General features: G+C 45.6%; 2 protein-coding genes across 4 annotated transcripts in view; one reads left to right on the top strand and one right to left on the bottom strand.

The window, feature by feature from the left end:
- Nucleotides 1-258: 258 nt before the first annotated feature.
- LOC119387239 (zinc finger protein 628) lies at nucleotides 259-10,563 on the bottom strand. Its single transcript, XM_037654570.2, has 6 exons — nucleotides 10,407-10,563; nucleotides 6,661-6,813; nucleotides 5,792-6,268; nucleotides 4,051-4,362; nucleotides 2,498-2,726; nucleotides 259-1,729 (listed from the first exon to the last, which is right to left on the bottom strand). Exons 2-6 carry the CDS (start codon nucleotides 6,685-6,687, stop codon nucleotides 1,020-1,022), a joined length of 1,755 nt encoding a protein of 584 aa, XP_037510498.1. The 5' UTR covers nucleotides 6,688-6,813; nucleotides 10,407-10,563; the 3' UTR covers nucleotides 259-1,019.
- Nucleotides 10,564-11,334: 771 nt separating this feature from the next.
- The window catches only part of LOC119387238 (serine/threonine-protein kinase mig-15), a gene marked incomplete at its 3' end in the record, with an annotated part of 46,250 nt that continues 42,222 nt past the window's right edge, over nucleotides 11,335-15,362 (top strand). For 2 of the 3 annotated variants that reach the window (XM_049413447.1, XM_037654567.2), the window contains 1 exon segment: nucleotides 11,336-11,681. In XM_049413447.1, coding sequence (XP_049269404.1) covers nucleotides 11,619-11,681 — 63 coding nt within the window. 3 annotated transcript variants of the gene reach the window in all.

The following is a 15,362-nucleotide window of genomic DNA, read 5'->3' as shown; positions in this document are numbered from 1 at the left end:
TAAAGAGCACGGTGGCTTTTGTTCAATAATTCAACTCTTTTCGCACCAGGTATACTATGCAGACACGATTGTCAGCACGTGATTTACAGTTTGGTGACTCATGTTCTCAAGAGACAAGGCTGGTGGTATCCTAGGCACTATGATCCCTGCTGCTGTTTTTCGCTGCAGCTGGAGGGCAAAAAACAAAAAGCAAGACAAAGAAAAGGTAGCATTGGTACCTATATGACTAGCTTTTATTACTGTCGCGATAACGTCACTGGTATGACAAGTTGGTCATAAAGTCGTAGAACATACTTTTGTTGCACATATCGACATATTACAAAACATAAGTATTGAGGAAGGTGTAAGCATGCACTTGTACTGTATAGTAAACGGAGGTTACACTAGTGGTACATTTTATACAACCTGGTACACACTGGCAGTGAAGCATAAAAATGTTTCTGCCTATAATACATATTTTCACTTGGCTTAAAAATACTTTGAGATATGATGGTCTGGCTCATGTAGTATGCAACATTGCTCCTTTACCTACAGGAAATATTCTGGTCAACCCACTAAATGCAACTAACGTTTAAAAAAAAGGGCTATACTTTCATAGCACTTGCTCGCTGGTGCATGAAGGTAGATTCTACCCAGAATTTTTCTAGACTGGCTCATAATTTTTTGCTAGGTGCCACTTAACATTAATAGTGAAGGTATGTAAAAAAGCATCTGTCAGGTTTTATTTGTGCATAATGAAAAAAAAAGCAACATGTAAAATGTCAAAATGCTAAACAATGTTTTTAAGTCCAGGGACGTCTGCGTCCATCTGCAAGGTCAAGTTCTCTGCTGCAGTAACTTCTTTGCAAACGCCTTCACTTTTTCACCTCGTTTTGCTTCTTTCCTCCAGCAGCTATGGCAGGCAGGCACAAAGAGTTTCCACTTTTCAAAATTACCATATACAGCGACCTAAAGTGAGTCGTCGTCAAGTTTCTAAGCTAGTGCTAGACATGCTCATCATGTCATAGAGGGCCTGTCGATCAGGTCTCCGCATCACTGTCACTGTCGTCGGTGTCGGTCTCGGAGTTGTATCGTGGGTAGAGAGGCGGATCAGACTCCAAGTGGTACCTCGGGTCTGGTGTCAGGTCTAGCGGGCAGTCTAGGTGCGGGTCCATTTCCGCCTGCACTCTGTTCTGCATTTCGATCGGGACATTTGCACGCATGTGCATTTCCATGCGAGCTTGCATGCTTGCGACTCCTCGAGGCTGCATGGCCAACTTGCCGTGTTGGTGGGGGCCCCTCTGAACCTCGACTGGCATCTCGTGTGGCACGTTTGCATGTGTTTCCACCACCACGACGTCATTCGGCATGTTAGTCTGCATCCCACCCTGCTCTTTATCAATCATGGATGCCAACACTGGCTCCAAAATTGGCATGCTCTCCTGAGGCAGTGCCACTGAAGGCCTGCAGGCCATCTGTGTGCCTGTACTCTGTTCGCTGGGATTCCAAGCTGCCCTGTGGTGTGTCTCATCTGAAGGCTCGTTTTTGGGTGTATCTGGCAACATACTCTGTGGTTGCTGTTCTTGTTCTTGTTGCTCTTCTTCGGGTTGCTTCTCCTCATCCTGTTGTTGTTGTTCCTCTTGTTGACCAGCTGGAGTCAACTTGATTATGTGTGGTGCTGGCCGCGGAGGAGGGGGAATGCCGCCCATTCGTCCCGTGCAGGATGTGCTCGATGCACCGAGGGTGAGACCTGCGGGAAGACAAAGAGTGTCCATTAGGCAGCAGCTACATAGTTTTGACACGTAGATGAGCGCATAGCTGGATCAATTCAGCTTCTCAGGGTGGTTCTTGATTGACAAGGATACCTGCCGTGATAGCTTGATGGTTAAGGTGTCGTGCTGCTATGCATGAGTTCAATTCCCGGCCACTGCAACTGCACTTTGATAGGGGCACAATGCCAAAACGGCCGTTTGCTTGGATTTCACTGCACATTAAGTAACCCCAAGCGGTCAAAATCAATTCGCAGTCCTCTACTGTGGCATGCCTCATAATATTGTGGTTACGCAAAGCATCAGGAGTAAGTATTGACAAGGATGTCGGGCATAAAATATAGCAGATTTTCGTGCAGAAGTGTGAAGTGGTGGATTGGAAAAATAACCAAACACATGACTGGTGTATAGGCTTATTCATTTTGCAGCTATTGAGATCAGGTGTCACTTGAAAACTTTATTCTGAAAACAGCAATGTCACTAAGAGAATATCACTATGATCCAAAGGAGCTGGGTCTCCCATCGGTTTGCACGACTCAAGGTTTGCTGCTGCTGCAGCATGTGTACATTGTGTCATAAGGTAAATCACTGTTAATAGGTGATGTACCTTATATTAAACAGGTGTATGCCTAGTGCAAAACAAGAGAAGGAAAAAAGCATGCTCTTCCCTCCTATCCTGCCTTCCAGTGTTTTGCGAGCCCAGTGTCAAAGCTTTACGTGTTGGCAGATATGTAATTGTCAGCCATTACCTTGGTGCGAGCGCAGGTGGCTAGCCAGGTGCCCACTCTGAGCAAAGGCCTTGTCACAAATGAGGCAGTCGTAGGGGCGCTCGCCCGTGTGCATGCGCATGTGGTTGCTCAGGTGGCCAGTTTGGGTGAAGCGCTTCTGGCACACTGGGCACGAGTGCGGGCGTCCACCAGTGTGAAGGCGCATGTGGTTGTTCAGGTGCCCGCTCTGAGTGAAGGTCTTGGTGCACACCTGTCGGACATGTCCAAACACACAACATTGTCAGGTGCATTTCCAGTGGTTAAGTAAAATAGGCAAAAAACATGCAGGCATGCTCGCAAAAGAAACGGATAATCTTTTCGAAAACTTACTAATCTTTTTGAAAACTTATCTACTGTGTGTTACAGTTGAATGGCATCATGCATGCACCACATTCCCTGTTGCGACATCTGTCGATGCAAGTTAACTGTGTATGAAAACCCATTTCTTCTGTAAGACCAGTGTTCTTACCGCAGCCCTCAACAAAGGGACCACTGGAAGACCAGTGGCCCTTTCTGTTTCCGTGTCTGCACGTTTTTTTCCTATTTCGCTGAAGCACTGGAAATTCATCAAACACAGCATTGTCACTGCATATCTTATGTGAAAAGACAGTTTAATGAATTTTAGTTGGAACATAAGTAAAATGCAAAAGTTACTTTTGCAGGTCAAGAAAAAGATTAACGTTTCACACTACACTTACTAGAAATGGGAACAAGGTAATTTATACGATCTCATCGTTGACAAGCCACAAAAAGATGAAGAAATCGAAAGCTTTATTGGCAATGAAGCTAGCACATTATTTTCATCATGTGACTGTATTCATCATACCTTGAACTAGAAACTGCAGCTTACTATGACTTGGCAAATACTAAACTCTAAAATTTATTTCATGATAACTTGCATTCAAGTACCCATTAGCTGCACATTGCATAATATTTTGAGTAAACACTTGGCAAATAAAACTGTGCATAATGTTTCACGTCAAAAAATTCATTTGCAACAACTACAGCTTAGAGCAGCTTTTTCTCCATTCTCACAGCACAGTGATACAAAGTACAACGATATGTTTGCTAACTCCAGGGAAATTCTCTCTTGCAATATTTTATCATCTCTGAAACAGGGAAATACACACTTTATTACTGTTCAGCAGTTCCCTGAGTTCAGTTGCATCTGGCTACAGTGTTTGAGGATGGGTTAGCTGCAAGCGCTCCAAGCTTCCAAAAAACCCTCGACGGTGGCCTAGTGGTTACGATGCTCGACTGCTGACCCGAAGGTCGCGAGATCGAATCCTGGCCGCGCGGCCGCATTTCGATGGAGGCATAATGCTAGAGGCTCGTGTGCTCAGATTTAGGTGCACTTTAAAGAACACCAGACGGTCAAAATTTCCGGAGCCCTCCACTACGGCGTCCCTCAATTATACCATGGTTTTGGGACATGAAACCCCCACAATTAATAATTATTAAGCTTCCAAAAAAATTGGCTAGCCGCACAGTTCGCGGTTGAGCTGCACAGGTGGTCACCCTATCTGCTTGGGTACCTGGCACTCGAAGGGGCGCTCGCCCGAGTGGAGGCGCATGTGGTTGGACAGGTGGCCGCTCTGGGTGAACCGCTTGGAGCAGACAGTGCACTGGTAGGGCCGCTCACCCGAGTGCAGCCTCTCATGGTTGTTGAGGTGACCGCTCTGGGTGAAGCTCTTGTTGCAGTACTTGCACTCGTAGGGCCTGTGGTTGGTGTGCATGCGCGTGTGGCTCAGCAGGTGGCCACTCTGGGTGAACTTCTTCTTGCACACCTGGCACTCGTATGGCTTCTCGCCCGTGTGAAGTCGCACGTGGTTGTTCAAGTGGCCCACCTGTGAGCCAGCACCACTACAAAGCTCAACAGGGAGGCTGCTGCTGTTCATTTTACGGCAACATGTGCTCAAGCCACTTTCCCCAGCTTTCCATGGCATATCTCGCCAGCATCATGTATACATCTCCTTCAAGAAACAAAAACAATCTTGCATATATGCAGACGGTTGAAGTGCACCCTGTACAAGCCTTAGAAGCGTTACCTCTGAACACCGGGATCACTACACTGGCACGAGCAGCAGCAATGTGTGTTAAAAAAGGACGTGAAAAAAAACTGAGTGCATCTTGTGGAAAACGTTCTTCTGAAGAATCTTTGTATCGTATTGAAGAAGCTGTTCTTTCTGCCTTTGTCACATGACCAATGAAAACTTTTACAGGTACTGCAGAGGGGGAAGGAGGGACTAACCCAATTTCCATTTGGTTTTTTTCTGCACATAGCACTGAAATGAATGGCAGTGGAACTAGCCAGTACCACAGTCAGGCCCAGTCAATACTGCCTGAACATTTCTGTACTCCAAATGTAATGTATCGACAAGACTGCATGCAAAAAAAAAATTAAAAAGAAAACCCTCGCATGATATGGGGATTCTTATACCCTGACTGCACAGTCTGTTTGCAGATGTAAGGATGGCACATATCAATCCACTGAATTCATAAGCAATTGCACAATCTCGGACGGGATGCAAGTAGCCAATTAAAATGAACATTAGCGCCATCATGTAGCACTTTTACTGTCCTATTACACATAGTGCAGCTTGGTCACAACGAAAAATTTTGTAATCTTTGGCCATTTAGATCACAGCTGTAGCATGTATGTGCTGTTGTGCAACATTGCAAAACTTCTGTCTGGGTGTTTGAATGTTTCTCCAATGCCGCCTAGACTATGTTGTTGCTTGACAAGGTCCTTGACCCGGCGACGCATGCCAGCCTTTCAAACTTTGACTGAAAGACTTGTTCTAGTGCTGCCTTCAGTGAATGCATTGAACTACATACAACTCGCAGCGTCACATCGAGCGTCGCATCAAGGAGCGATGTTGGCACCCGTCTCACCTCATCCCACTTAACGACTGAATGGCAAAGGCATTTAAGTGGAGAACCACTCCGTTCTAAGAGAGGGAGAGATCTGCTCCAGAGTTAGAATGTAGCAAGCAGAGCCACCAACCACCCCTTTGGTAGGGTGGGCTCTAACAGCTTTCCAGCTATTTAAAAGCAAGATGCAAACCACACTTCTTGCCATGCTCTTGCAATAATTTTGTACACAGTAGAACATCAGCGATATGCCAGCACCAGTTTCCTGACAGTAGGTGGAAAATAGCGGGATATGAAGTACGAAATTCCCAATAAATGCGCTAGATAAAGGGTATGAACTACCAATTTCAAAACAGTGCCCACTTCAAAGCAGTAAACTTTACCATAGGTATAGGCATGCACCTGCTTAAACTTTTTGGTGCATATGTAGCAGGAGTGCAGTGTTCCCTGATGGGAGCCCCTGCCCGAAGAGCTCCGACGAGATGGCGCTGGCGGTGGGGGTGGTGGTGGTGGGTTGGGCAGCAGCGGCAGCGGTGGCATCTTGTCGTCGTCTCCGGAAACCATTGGCTGGCCCTCCCCCGTAAATGGTGCATGGAGCTCCATGTGTGTGTGCAGGTGCATGGGGTGCTCAAACTTCTTGCCACACACGTAGCATTGGGGCCGCATGCACGACTCCATGGAGGCCCGCTTGGAGCGCGTGTTGTGCGCCGGCCCTACCACCGAATTGGGAGGTGGAAACGGAGGTGGCGGTGATGTGCCCATTTGAGATGTGTCGGGGGGAGGCCCATAGGGTGTGGGTATGGGCGCTACCACGCACTCATATTGCACGGGCATCGAGCAGAAGTCCATCAGGTGCATTGGTGGTGTGCTTACAAGGTCCTGCGCAGTAAGTGCATGCAGACTTTCAGAGGACAGTCGATAAGCGAAAGATTAAGAAAAATAAAAGTGCCACCACAGAGTGCATAAATGAAATTGCATGTACGAAAGCAGGAACAAGTGCTACGACAAGTCGTCTTATTCAGTTCGTTTGGTTCCGACGTACTCATTCAGTTCAATAACAATCGTTTAGAAATACAGACACACCAAACACACAAATATAAAATGTTGATTTCTAGAGTGTGACCCTATATAGCACTACTGACGACCTCCACAGTGTAATTTTCAGATTTCAAAGGGAATATAAGTAATGTACAAACGTGAACAGTTCCCTCATTTTATGGGAACCAGTTCTGTGTCACACTTGCTGTGTATGAACATTGGTAAAGCCATACCTGCATGCTGTCGCCATTCATTGCCATGATTGCTTTGAGCGGAGAAGGTTCCCTGGCAGACCAAGTCCCGCTTCTGGCCTTGAGAATGGGACTGGTGGCACACGGCGACAGGGCTTGGCTTGTCGGAAGGTGAATCGGCCAGAAAGCAGGGGTCTGCCAGTGGAAAAAGTACTTCTTTTATGGCTCTAGGTAGGACTTGGTTAACAAGTACAGTGAAACTTCGGTGATACGAATCTCACGGGACCACCAAAAATATTCGTATCATCCGAAATTCGTATCACCAGTAGGCATGGATAAATAGCATGCGACAAAAGAAAGCTGGCGTACATTTTCATTTATTGTTTTTCAGGGACGCAGCAACGTCAGGAAGAACCCTGAATGATTTTCAGCTAAGTTTTTAGATGTCGGCAATCATAACAGCACAAATATACGGCTCATATTCATTCATTCATAAATATACGGCCTAATTCATTTAAATATAGAACCAGGTGCGTTGTGACCCGCGACAGCAGTAGCCCTTTCCACATTTTAGTATGCTTTTTTTGCAAGGCAGCGGAGTGCTGCAGCGAAAGTAAGGAAAGAAGCGCTTTGACGCGACGAATCAAGGCCACAAAATTACAGAAACCATGGTCCTGTGTTATGATTTTGCTATTGCAGGGGCGTTGGGGATGTTTTTTGGGAGATTTACGGCCGTGCCCGCCCAAGTGCAACCTCAACGGTCGCGCATGTTGACGTTGTGAGGCCTGACTCCTTCGCCAAGACCATCCTCGCCTTCTTTCGGTCCTCGTCCACCTTTCTTAGGATGTCTGATTCACGAGGCAGGCACGTGTAAACACGGTACAACGACAGCATCCCGCGTCGACGGGTTAGAAAAAGAAAAGCATGGCGCTAATGTCCTCTGTAATCTAAACGCAAAGGCACACGGAGGCACTTAAAAGCCTCAAAGGTTCGCGCACACGAACTCGGAGACCGTGACGAGTCTCTGAAGGTTTATTCTGACCGTAAGAAAAGCGCCGCACCGCCGCACCGCCAATTCTGACGATTTGGCGGTGCGGCGCGCATGCCTATGCTTGCTTTCCCGTGCTCGCACTTGCTTGGCGCGTCTTCCGCGTCAGCGCGGACAGCACCTCTTCGTACCTGGGGCCGTAGCGTACGTTCGTATCAAACGTCGCTGGGTGAAAATCGGTTCGCAGCAACCGTACTCCATTACATTGCAGGCCAATGGGTCTTGGCCGGGACCAACAAAAAATTCGTATGAACTGTGATCGTATCACCGAGGTTTCACTGTAAATGGCACACTTACTTTCATGAAGAACTTTATTAATTATGATCACAGCACGAAGATTACGACGACAACATCTACAGCATTCAAGGCCGGGGCGTAGCCAGAAATTTTTTCAAGGGGGGGGGGGGGGGTGTTCAATGTTCAACTGTACTTTATGTATGTTTGAGCGTGCATATATACACGCAAGCATAACTAAAAAATTTCGGGGGAAGGGGGGGTTTGAGCCCCCCCCCCCCCCAAACCTTGGCTATGGCCCTGATTCAAGGTGCTGAACTAACATTCGTAGAACTAAATGTTGACCCAGTTGGTCTGGCATGCTAACTGCAATGTTTTGCCACATGTAAACTGGACAATGTAAAAGGATAATGTCCTTGTCTGTCCTTTTCACATTGTCCAGTTCACTTTTTGTTCTTTTCTTTTCCTTTTACTTCTTGTTTTTGTTTTTGCAGTTAAATGAAGTATTAATCTGAACCCCAATGCATGGATGCAACAGGTAAATACGAAGAGCCAACCTGCATGTACAACTACTTATAATGTTTGCGTGAAAACTGTTTCCTTGCCATTAAACTGAACAAACTATTCTATAGCAAAGTTGTGTTCTCAATACTAAAGAGTCAAATAGAACTACAGCAAGGCATCAACTCACTCGTAGCAAGTGTGCTCAGGTTTGCTTTGCTCAAGACACCAGGGTACGCTCTTGTATATCAGCTGTGCCAAGTTGGTGCTAATCTAATGAATCATCCTTCGAAACAAAAAATGACTGGCTCTGTGACAGTTTATCTAAATTGGTGAATTTCCACAGTAGGAGAGTTTTTCGGAGCAGCAGCTGCAAGTAATACCAATTGTTTACGTATGAATAACGCAGGCCTAGTGACTATTAGATCAAACGTTTTTGCTTGAGCAAGTGTAAGATATATAAAGATTACATGCGAAGCACGACGTGTGCAAGTTTTCAGTGTGTAAACTATGAAGTGCAACATGCACAAAAAAACACTCAGTATTTATACAATCCATATTACATTCTAAACATGAACAAGCACTAAAGCTTTAGTATGGTAGATAATGTTTGTACATTTTAATAATTAATTGTACGCTGTATGTTCAAACTGTCTATGTTCAAATGGATGGACATATGGAATGTCTGAAAAAGAGCACGGAGGCAAACGATTTGGAAGGTAGTTGCAAAAAGTAATGGTGTCATATGCTTATGACACTGTTACTCAAACTGAAAATTTGGATCTAGTGTAGCAGGTCAGCAGAAAAATAATCTATATTGAGCACGAAATCTCAATATGAAGCTCAGTGACAAAAGGAAAACAGAGTGAGTAAGTGCACAAGAATGAGGTGTGTATCCCATGCCAAGGGATACACATATCATGTGCTGGTATTTCTAGCAGTATGCACCACATTGTTGTACATGCACTGAAATTATGAGAGAGAAAACAGTCAATATAATGAGTGATCAAACACCCAAGACATTCTAAAGTGTTCATACACTCATGTGTGTGAGAACTGTGATGTTGACCATTTATTCATCCCCATGATTCAAGAGAAACTGAGTTTTCACTGCTTTCCAAATACACACACACCTACATTACTTCTAACATTTGTTATGGTCAGTTTAAAAAAAAAATGTGCATGTGTTCTTTTTCTGTGCACATATATGTCCATAATTCGATTCACTTTCTTCCTTTTTATTTTTCAAATCTTGCACAATATATCAATGTCCACATGTTGTCCAAGCATGGTAAGTGTGTGTCACAAGATCACATGTGTTTGCCAGTATTCTGTCCCATGAATATTGAAATTTGCCAAGCTATAACATATCTTGCATTTCAGTATCAATCCTCCTATTGCTTTGCCACATTCGGCAGGTTTTGTTACCAGGCACCGTAAATTTGTGGAAGATTCAGGGTAAAAAATAGAATGATATGGCACGTCACGAACTGAATATGTAACAGCGCAAAAATTCGTGGATCGCCTCAGTGTACACCCTCAATTCAATGCCTTCACTTAATTATGGATGCGCAAGCATGTGTGCCTGTATGCACGGCGCAGTCTCGTTTACATTCGCTGATCGTCTACGAAACGTCGCGATCTTGTCCGGAAAATGAATGACGCACATCTCGTAGTCCAAAGTAGACAAACGCGCGTTTATCTTCGACTAAAAAATCGGGAGGCGCCGAATATACGATCAATTGAGGTTACGCTCACTTCATCATAGCTCATCGACAGGAGAACAGACAAATCATACGCGAGAGCGCAGAATTATTGGTCCTCCATTTGGCCCACGTCGACAAGCATGGAAGGGTTCGAGCATCAAGATGATGGACGCGTGATTTCCGCTAGAACGGTGGGTCCGCGGCCGCCCAAACGGCTTAGAATCCGTTGACAACAGATTTTTCTTTCTCGTTTTCTAGTGCGAGGCGCAGCGCCTGTAGGCAGTAGAAAAAGATCTCACCCGCAGATCCAGGCCGTCTTCTTTTTTGCTGGCCCGCTGGCACGACTGACGGCGCTGAGCAGGCTCGATGCACGCGCAGCACGCGCCATGGGCTGTGCGCGAGACCACAAAAACCGCCACCAGCGCGGCCCCTCCATTTTCCTGCCGCTTGCCTCCGATAACATAGAGTACCTGGAACCATAAATGAGCGCACCAACGTTTTGCAACAAACACCAGGCAACGAGTATATTAAATGACCAACGAGTCGCAGCCACAATCGTCGGCACCTGAAATATCAATGCTTATACAAACACTCAGGTACATATAGTATCTACATGGCCTACAAAACCGATCGCAAATTGCTTAAAAGGAGGTTACTTAGTTAGAAAGCTAGAGAGAAGGTTTAATCGTGCGATACGAGGAAGATTTCAGGTTAGTTTTCGTGCATGCACATATGTCATCATACACGACAAAGTGGGGTCCCATTCGGACGCTTCCACGACTTTCTCAAGTCTCCCTAGATCTCCGTACGAACGCGCTCACCTCGTATCTGCGAAGCCCATGTTAATCGTTGTAATGAACTCGAAGTCATTTTGCAACGGCTTTCACCCAGAAATTAATCAACGCCGGTTTAGCTTTGTGCAGCAGCACAATCACGCGCGCGGAAGCGCGCGCCTTGAAACCGAAACTAGCTGCGTGCTGCTTGGTTGTGTGATTGGTTTCAGTATCCGGCTACGGTGTTGATCTTTGTTCGTAGAGTTCTGTGGCTATTTACTTACTTTGAATTCTTGTATAAATTGTGACACTTATTAAAGTAATTTAATGGAACGTTTACGAACCCACAAGTGCTACTGAAAGTATAAAGCTGTTGTTTAATGTAGTGTATGCAGCGACCTTATACGGCCGTCGTAATACGAAAGCAAGTGCGGAGGCGGGGAAAGGCTTGAAGTCATCGCAGCAGGCTGCTTTGCTTGATGTTGTAGAGCAAGCATTGACGGCCGGTTGTGTTGGGTGAGGTGTGTGAGAACATCTGCAATGAGAATCGTGAAACTACATCGTGTTTGACACTGTTCACCCGAGTGACTGTGTGGGACTAATGTGACGTTACACGGCTACGCTCGAGCCGGCCGGAGTCCCTTTCCGTGTATTATTCGGCAAGGGAGCCTCCGAGAAGGCTCCGAGGGGCGCTTGGGATCTTTTGTTCCTATCGGTTTTCTCGCTGCGCTCAACGCCATGGCGCACACCCAGCCGAGTGTAAACTGCAGTCTGGATGACATCGACCTCAACAGTCTAAAGGTATGTGCGGCGGTCCTCTCGACGTTCACTGGCCCTTCACCTAATTTGTTCGTGATTGAGCGTATCGGAGTTCCGCAAGTGTCAAGTCGGCCCCTCTTTTCGCCAATTTCCGCCGAGCGGATCTGGAACTTCCTAGCGCCCCTTTGGCACTCTATAAACGCGTCCAAGGAAACTAGAAGGCCTCAAATATCTTCGATTTCTTTCCACGTACATGTAAGCGTATACTGTGAGAGTCAGCTGGGCAGCCGGAATGCCTCCTTGTGTGCTAGGCCTAACAGTTTGGACATCTCGCTGGCTAGTGTGAAGCCTCCGTTCGATAGAAAGAGATCGCGTGGACAGCCCTGATCGCTGCTTTCTGATCCATAAACTCTGAGAAGTAAGTAAATGCACGTTCGCGAACGGGTTAAACACTAGCGCATAATCTGGGAGAGCCACGGTTCTCGCATTCGAGAAAGCGCCGCTCACGCCCAGGCGAGATCAACATTTCATGCTTTCTACCTTCACTTCCGGCATGGTTGCGTCTCTGCCTCTGTTCCTTAGGTCTCATTCTTTTTTCTCTGTGTAATCGCGGGCAGCACTTGCAAAGCGACGCATACATCCGCAGTAGAGTGTTTTCGTATTATTGTTCGTTCTCGTTCCGCTGTGTCAAACTTTTGTGCGGGCCCTGTCGCCACTCACGCTGCTTCCCTGCTTCCATCACAACAGCGACTGGGCCGATGCCCCTGTCGCGCACGCCTCGCTTTATCGGATGCCGATTCCCCGAGAAAGAGCACGCCTTCTCTGCATTCTTTAGCGCGGGCCGAGTATTTTCGTCAGTGAGGCACTTTGCTTCTTTTTTTCTTTGATGTGGGCTACTTTTGGGCCCAGGCTAAGTGCTTCTGGGCGTGTCGTAAATCGGATGTAACTTTCAGTTCGTCGCAGTTTCGAAGCAAAGCAAAACTACAGCGAGCATTAAGTTTCGTCCGCTTTAGCGAAAGAAAGCCCAAGGTCTGGCAAGAAATTCCAGAATAAAAGCGGGTTCGTTGCTCTCAGATCAGGTTTCCATGCATTACAAAATGTTTTGCTGATTTTTGTATGCCAACATTTCGTGGTTCTGCGTGGCTGCAGAGATTGCTTCAGTTCCTGTGCGTCTCCTGAAGGCGTATTCGCGTGCAGCCTCTGTAAATAGCGTTGGAACGTTCTGCGGTATATTTTTCGAGGTACGGAAAGGCTGAAGAAGAAAAGAGTCGGAAACGAACTGTTTAATGTTGGTCTAAAGTGTGGGCCAACTGCGAGACGTCGATTAGCAGTACTCGTATTTTACTTGCCTGGACGCGTAATTTTTTTTCTAACTTCGAGAAACAGCATGTAAAGGCTTAGCATATGCTCGTCGGTGTTTCGTACCATGCCGTCATAATCGTAGTGGCTTATTTACCTGGAATCTTGCCCAAGTGGGGCGCGATAGATGATCCCAAATGAGTCACAACATTGTGTTGCAGTCGTTTGGAACGATGCCAGAAAGTGAATACAAATCGAACTGCATCCTCATTGCAGGGCACCGTGACGAAGTGTCTAGATATAACTCGAATTTTAGTTTTTATAATGTAATTACACCCAACGGGAGCGCGGCATGGGAAATAGAAGTGGTTAATTGAAATCGTTATCGTGCGCTGTCTCTCACTATGGAGTTTGTGTAACTGTGATAAGGCAGGTTGGAACTTAGTACTGGTGTATGTTTTTTTTTTTTTTTAATTGATCTTGGTGACATAGTATAATAGAGGGTTCGTTTAATCTAGACTGGCATTCGAACCGCGTTTCGGCTGCACTCTTTGGGACATTGCGGGAAGTGTGTATTACCACTTGGTTGATGTGAATGCTACCTCGTCACAGGTGCGTTAAGTGGCGTCTCAATATCTTTCACCTTTAGCATTAAAATTTTTTTTGTTAATGGTAATAAAAATTCTGAGTGCCTTAGCTTTGAAAAAGGTTCAGTTGTGCAACGAAAGTGAGTAGTTTGACCACTCCACTATGAGATTCATGTTGGAGGTGTTCCTCATATGAAGAAGGGTCGGTGTGAGCATTGAAAAAATAGAACATGCCACATGACTGCGAATGGACAGTGACATCAAGCAGTCGCTTTTTAACTCACTTTCCTTGGCATGTGTCTAGCCATGCTATGTGCCAATCGCACTACATGTCCGCTCAGAAGTGCCTCAAGATTCGTGAAACGAAGTTTTTAACATGTCAGTCACTACTGCTTGTTATTTTGGAGGTTTATCCTGATGTGTGCACCTATGTCGTCTGTGGCTTTCTGTACTTCAGTGTGTTGCAGTGTAGTGAGTTTTTTAGTGATATTGTCACCTTTTGGTATTACCAGTTTAAATTAAAATGCAAATGTACAAATATTCATTGTTTGTTGTTGCCTTTGTTGTCTGTGTTTTGACAGTGATGGTTTTGCTGTGGCCAGTGCAAAAAGCATTGTAAACCAGTGTGTAGAGTCTAAATAGTCTGTTCTTTTTTAAATTCTCATTCCAGAATGAAATCAGAAAGATGAAATAAGTGGTTGGTCCTGGTTAGCTGCCTGTCTTAGAGCTTTTCATTTATGCATTGCCTGCCCTTGTAGCTCTGTCTACCAAGCTACCTTGTTTGTCGGTGTACACAGTTTTGTTGTCAATTTAAAAGTGGCAATATCATTATTGGGGTTTCCAGTATGTTATGTGGTGCGCTCGCAAAATATTGTAATATAGTCCTGAAAATTTCCAATTGGCAACTGTCAACCTCTAACCATGAATGTGCCATATACCAAGGGTTTCAAGTAATGTTTGAAAATCCTCAAAAATGAGGAATATGTGACGCTCGCTACCATTATAATTGCTTTTTCTGTGGTGCAGACATCTTGAAAGGAGTAGAGACATCATTTATCGGGGTAATTGTAGAAATTAATATTATTATACAGATGGTCAGCTCAAATGGGAGAATTGGTGTCCCTTCTGTGAAGAAATTTTTGCCGCTTTGAGATTTCCAAAAAACGGCCGCTGGTAATTTTTGCACAGTGATGTAGTGCAACCAACTGAACTGGCCAAACTGAAACTGAAGTGCCACCCTGCCGAGACGCCCAGAATGACAACACTGTTTCCGGCAGTGATTGCAGGGGTGATTTTCTCCTGCATTCGTTACCCTATGTGCACCATGTGTGTTATCAAAGCAAGCGCGTCCTGCACACCCGTAAAGTAAAAATCGATGGTTGGTAACCGCGCTAGCTCATTCTGGGGCGTCTTGGAAGGGTACTCCTCAGCACTTCAGTTTCACCAGCGAAGTTGGTCAGATTTTATCGCTCTGCAAAAATTACAAGCGGCTGCTTTTTGGAAATCTCAAAGTGGCAGTGGGCTCCTCGCAGGAAGGACTTAATTCTCCTGTTTGACCTAACTGCCTCTTTCTAATTAAACATTTAATTATTTTAATTTCTGTATTTACTGGTTTAGTTAACGTATCCAGTCATGTTATGATGACTGCCACCACAGAAAATGTAGTGGCTTGAGGTGGTGAGCAACTATCATGGTTCTTATTTATAGGGTGGAAGGGCTGCACTAATTGCGCCTATGCCAAGCTGCCCGTGCTGCACCAAAATGGCATTTGAGTACAATCTGGTGGGCTAGTTGGTTATGCATGTCTATATGACCACAGCGCACAAAACCTAACACT

Source organism: Rhipicephalus sanguineus, chromosome 3, assembly GCF_013339695.2.
Source record: "Rhipicephalus sanguineus isolate Rsan-2018 chromosome 3, BIME_Rsan_1.4, whole genome shotgun sequence".
NCBI classification, from domain to species: domain Eukaryota; kingdom Metazoa; phylum Arthropoda; class Arachnida; order Ixodida; family Ixodidae; genus Rhipicephalus; species Rhipicephalus sanguineus.
The sequence above is the reverse complement of the archived record's forward strand: the minus strand, read 5'-3'. Positions and strand labels throughout refer to the sequence as shown.

Excerpts from the sequence above, each read along its gene's own strand:
- LOC119387239 (XM_037654570.2), bottom strand. The coding sequence starts at position 6,687 with ATGGCAATGAATGGCGACAGCATGCAG. Across the intron at positions 6,269-6,660 it reads TGAATGGCGACAGCATGCAG|GACCTTGTAAGCACACCACC; the intron begins GTATGGCTTTAC and ends CTTACTGCGCAG. Across the intron at positions 1,730-2,497 it reads CCACCTGCGCTCGCACCAAG|GTCTCACCCTCGGTGCATCG; the intron begins GTAATGGCTGAC and ends GTCTTCCCGCAG.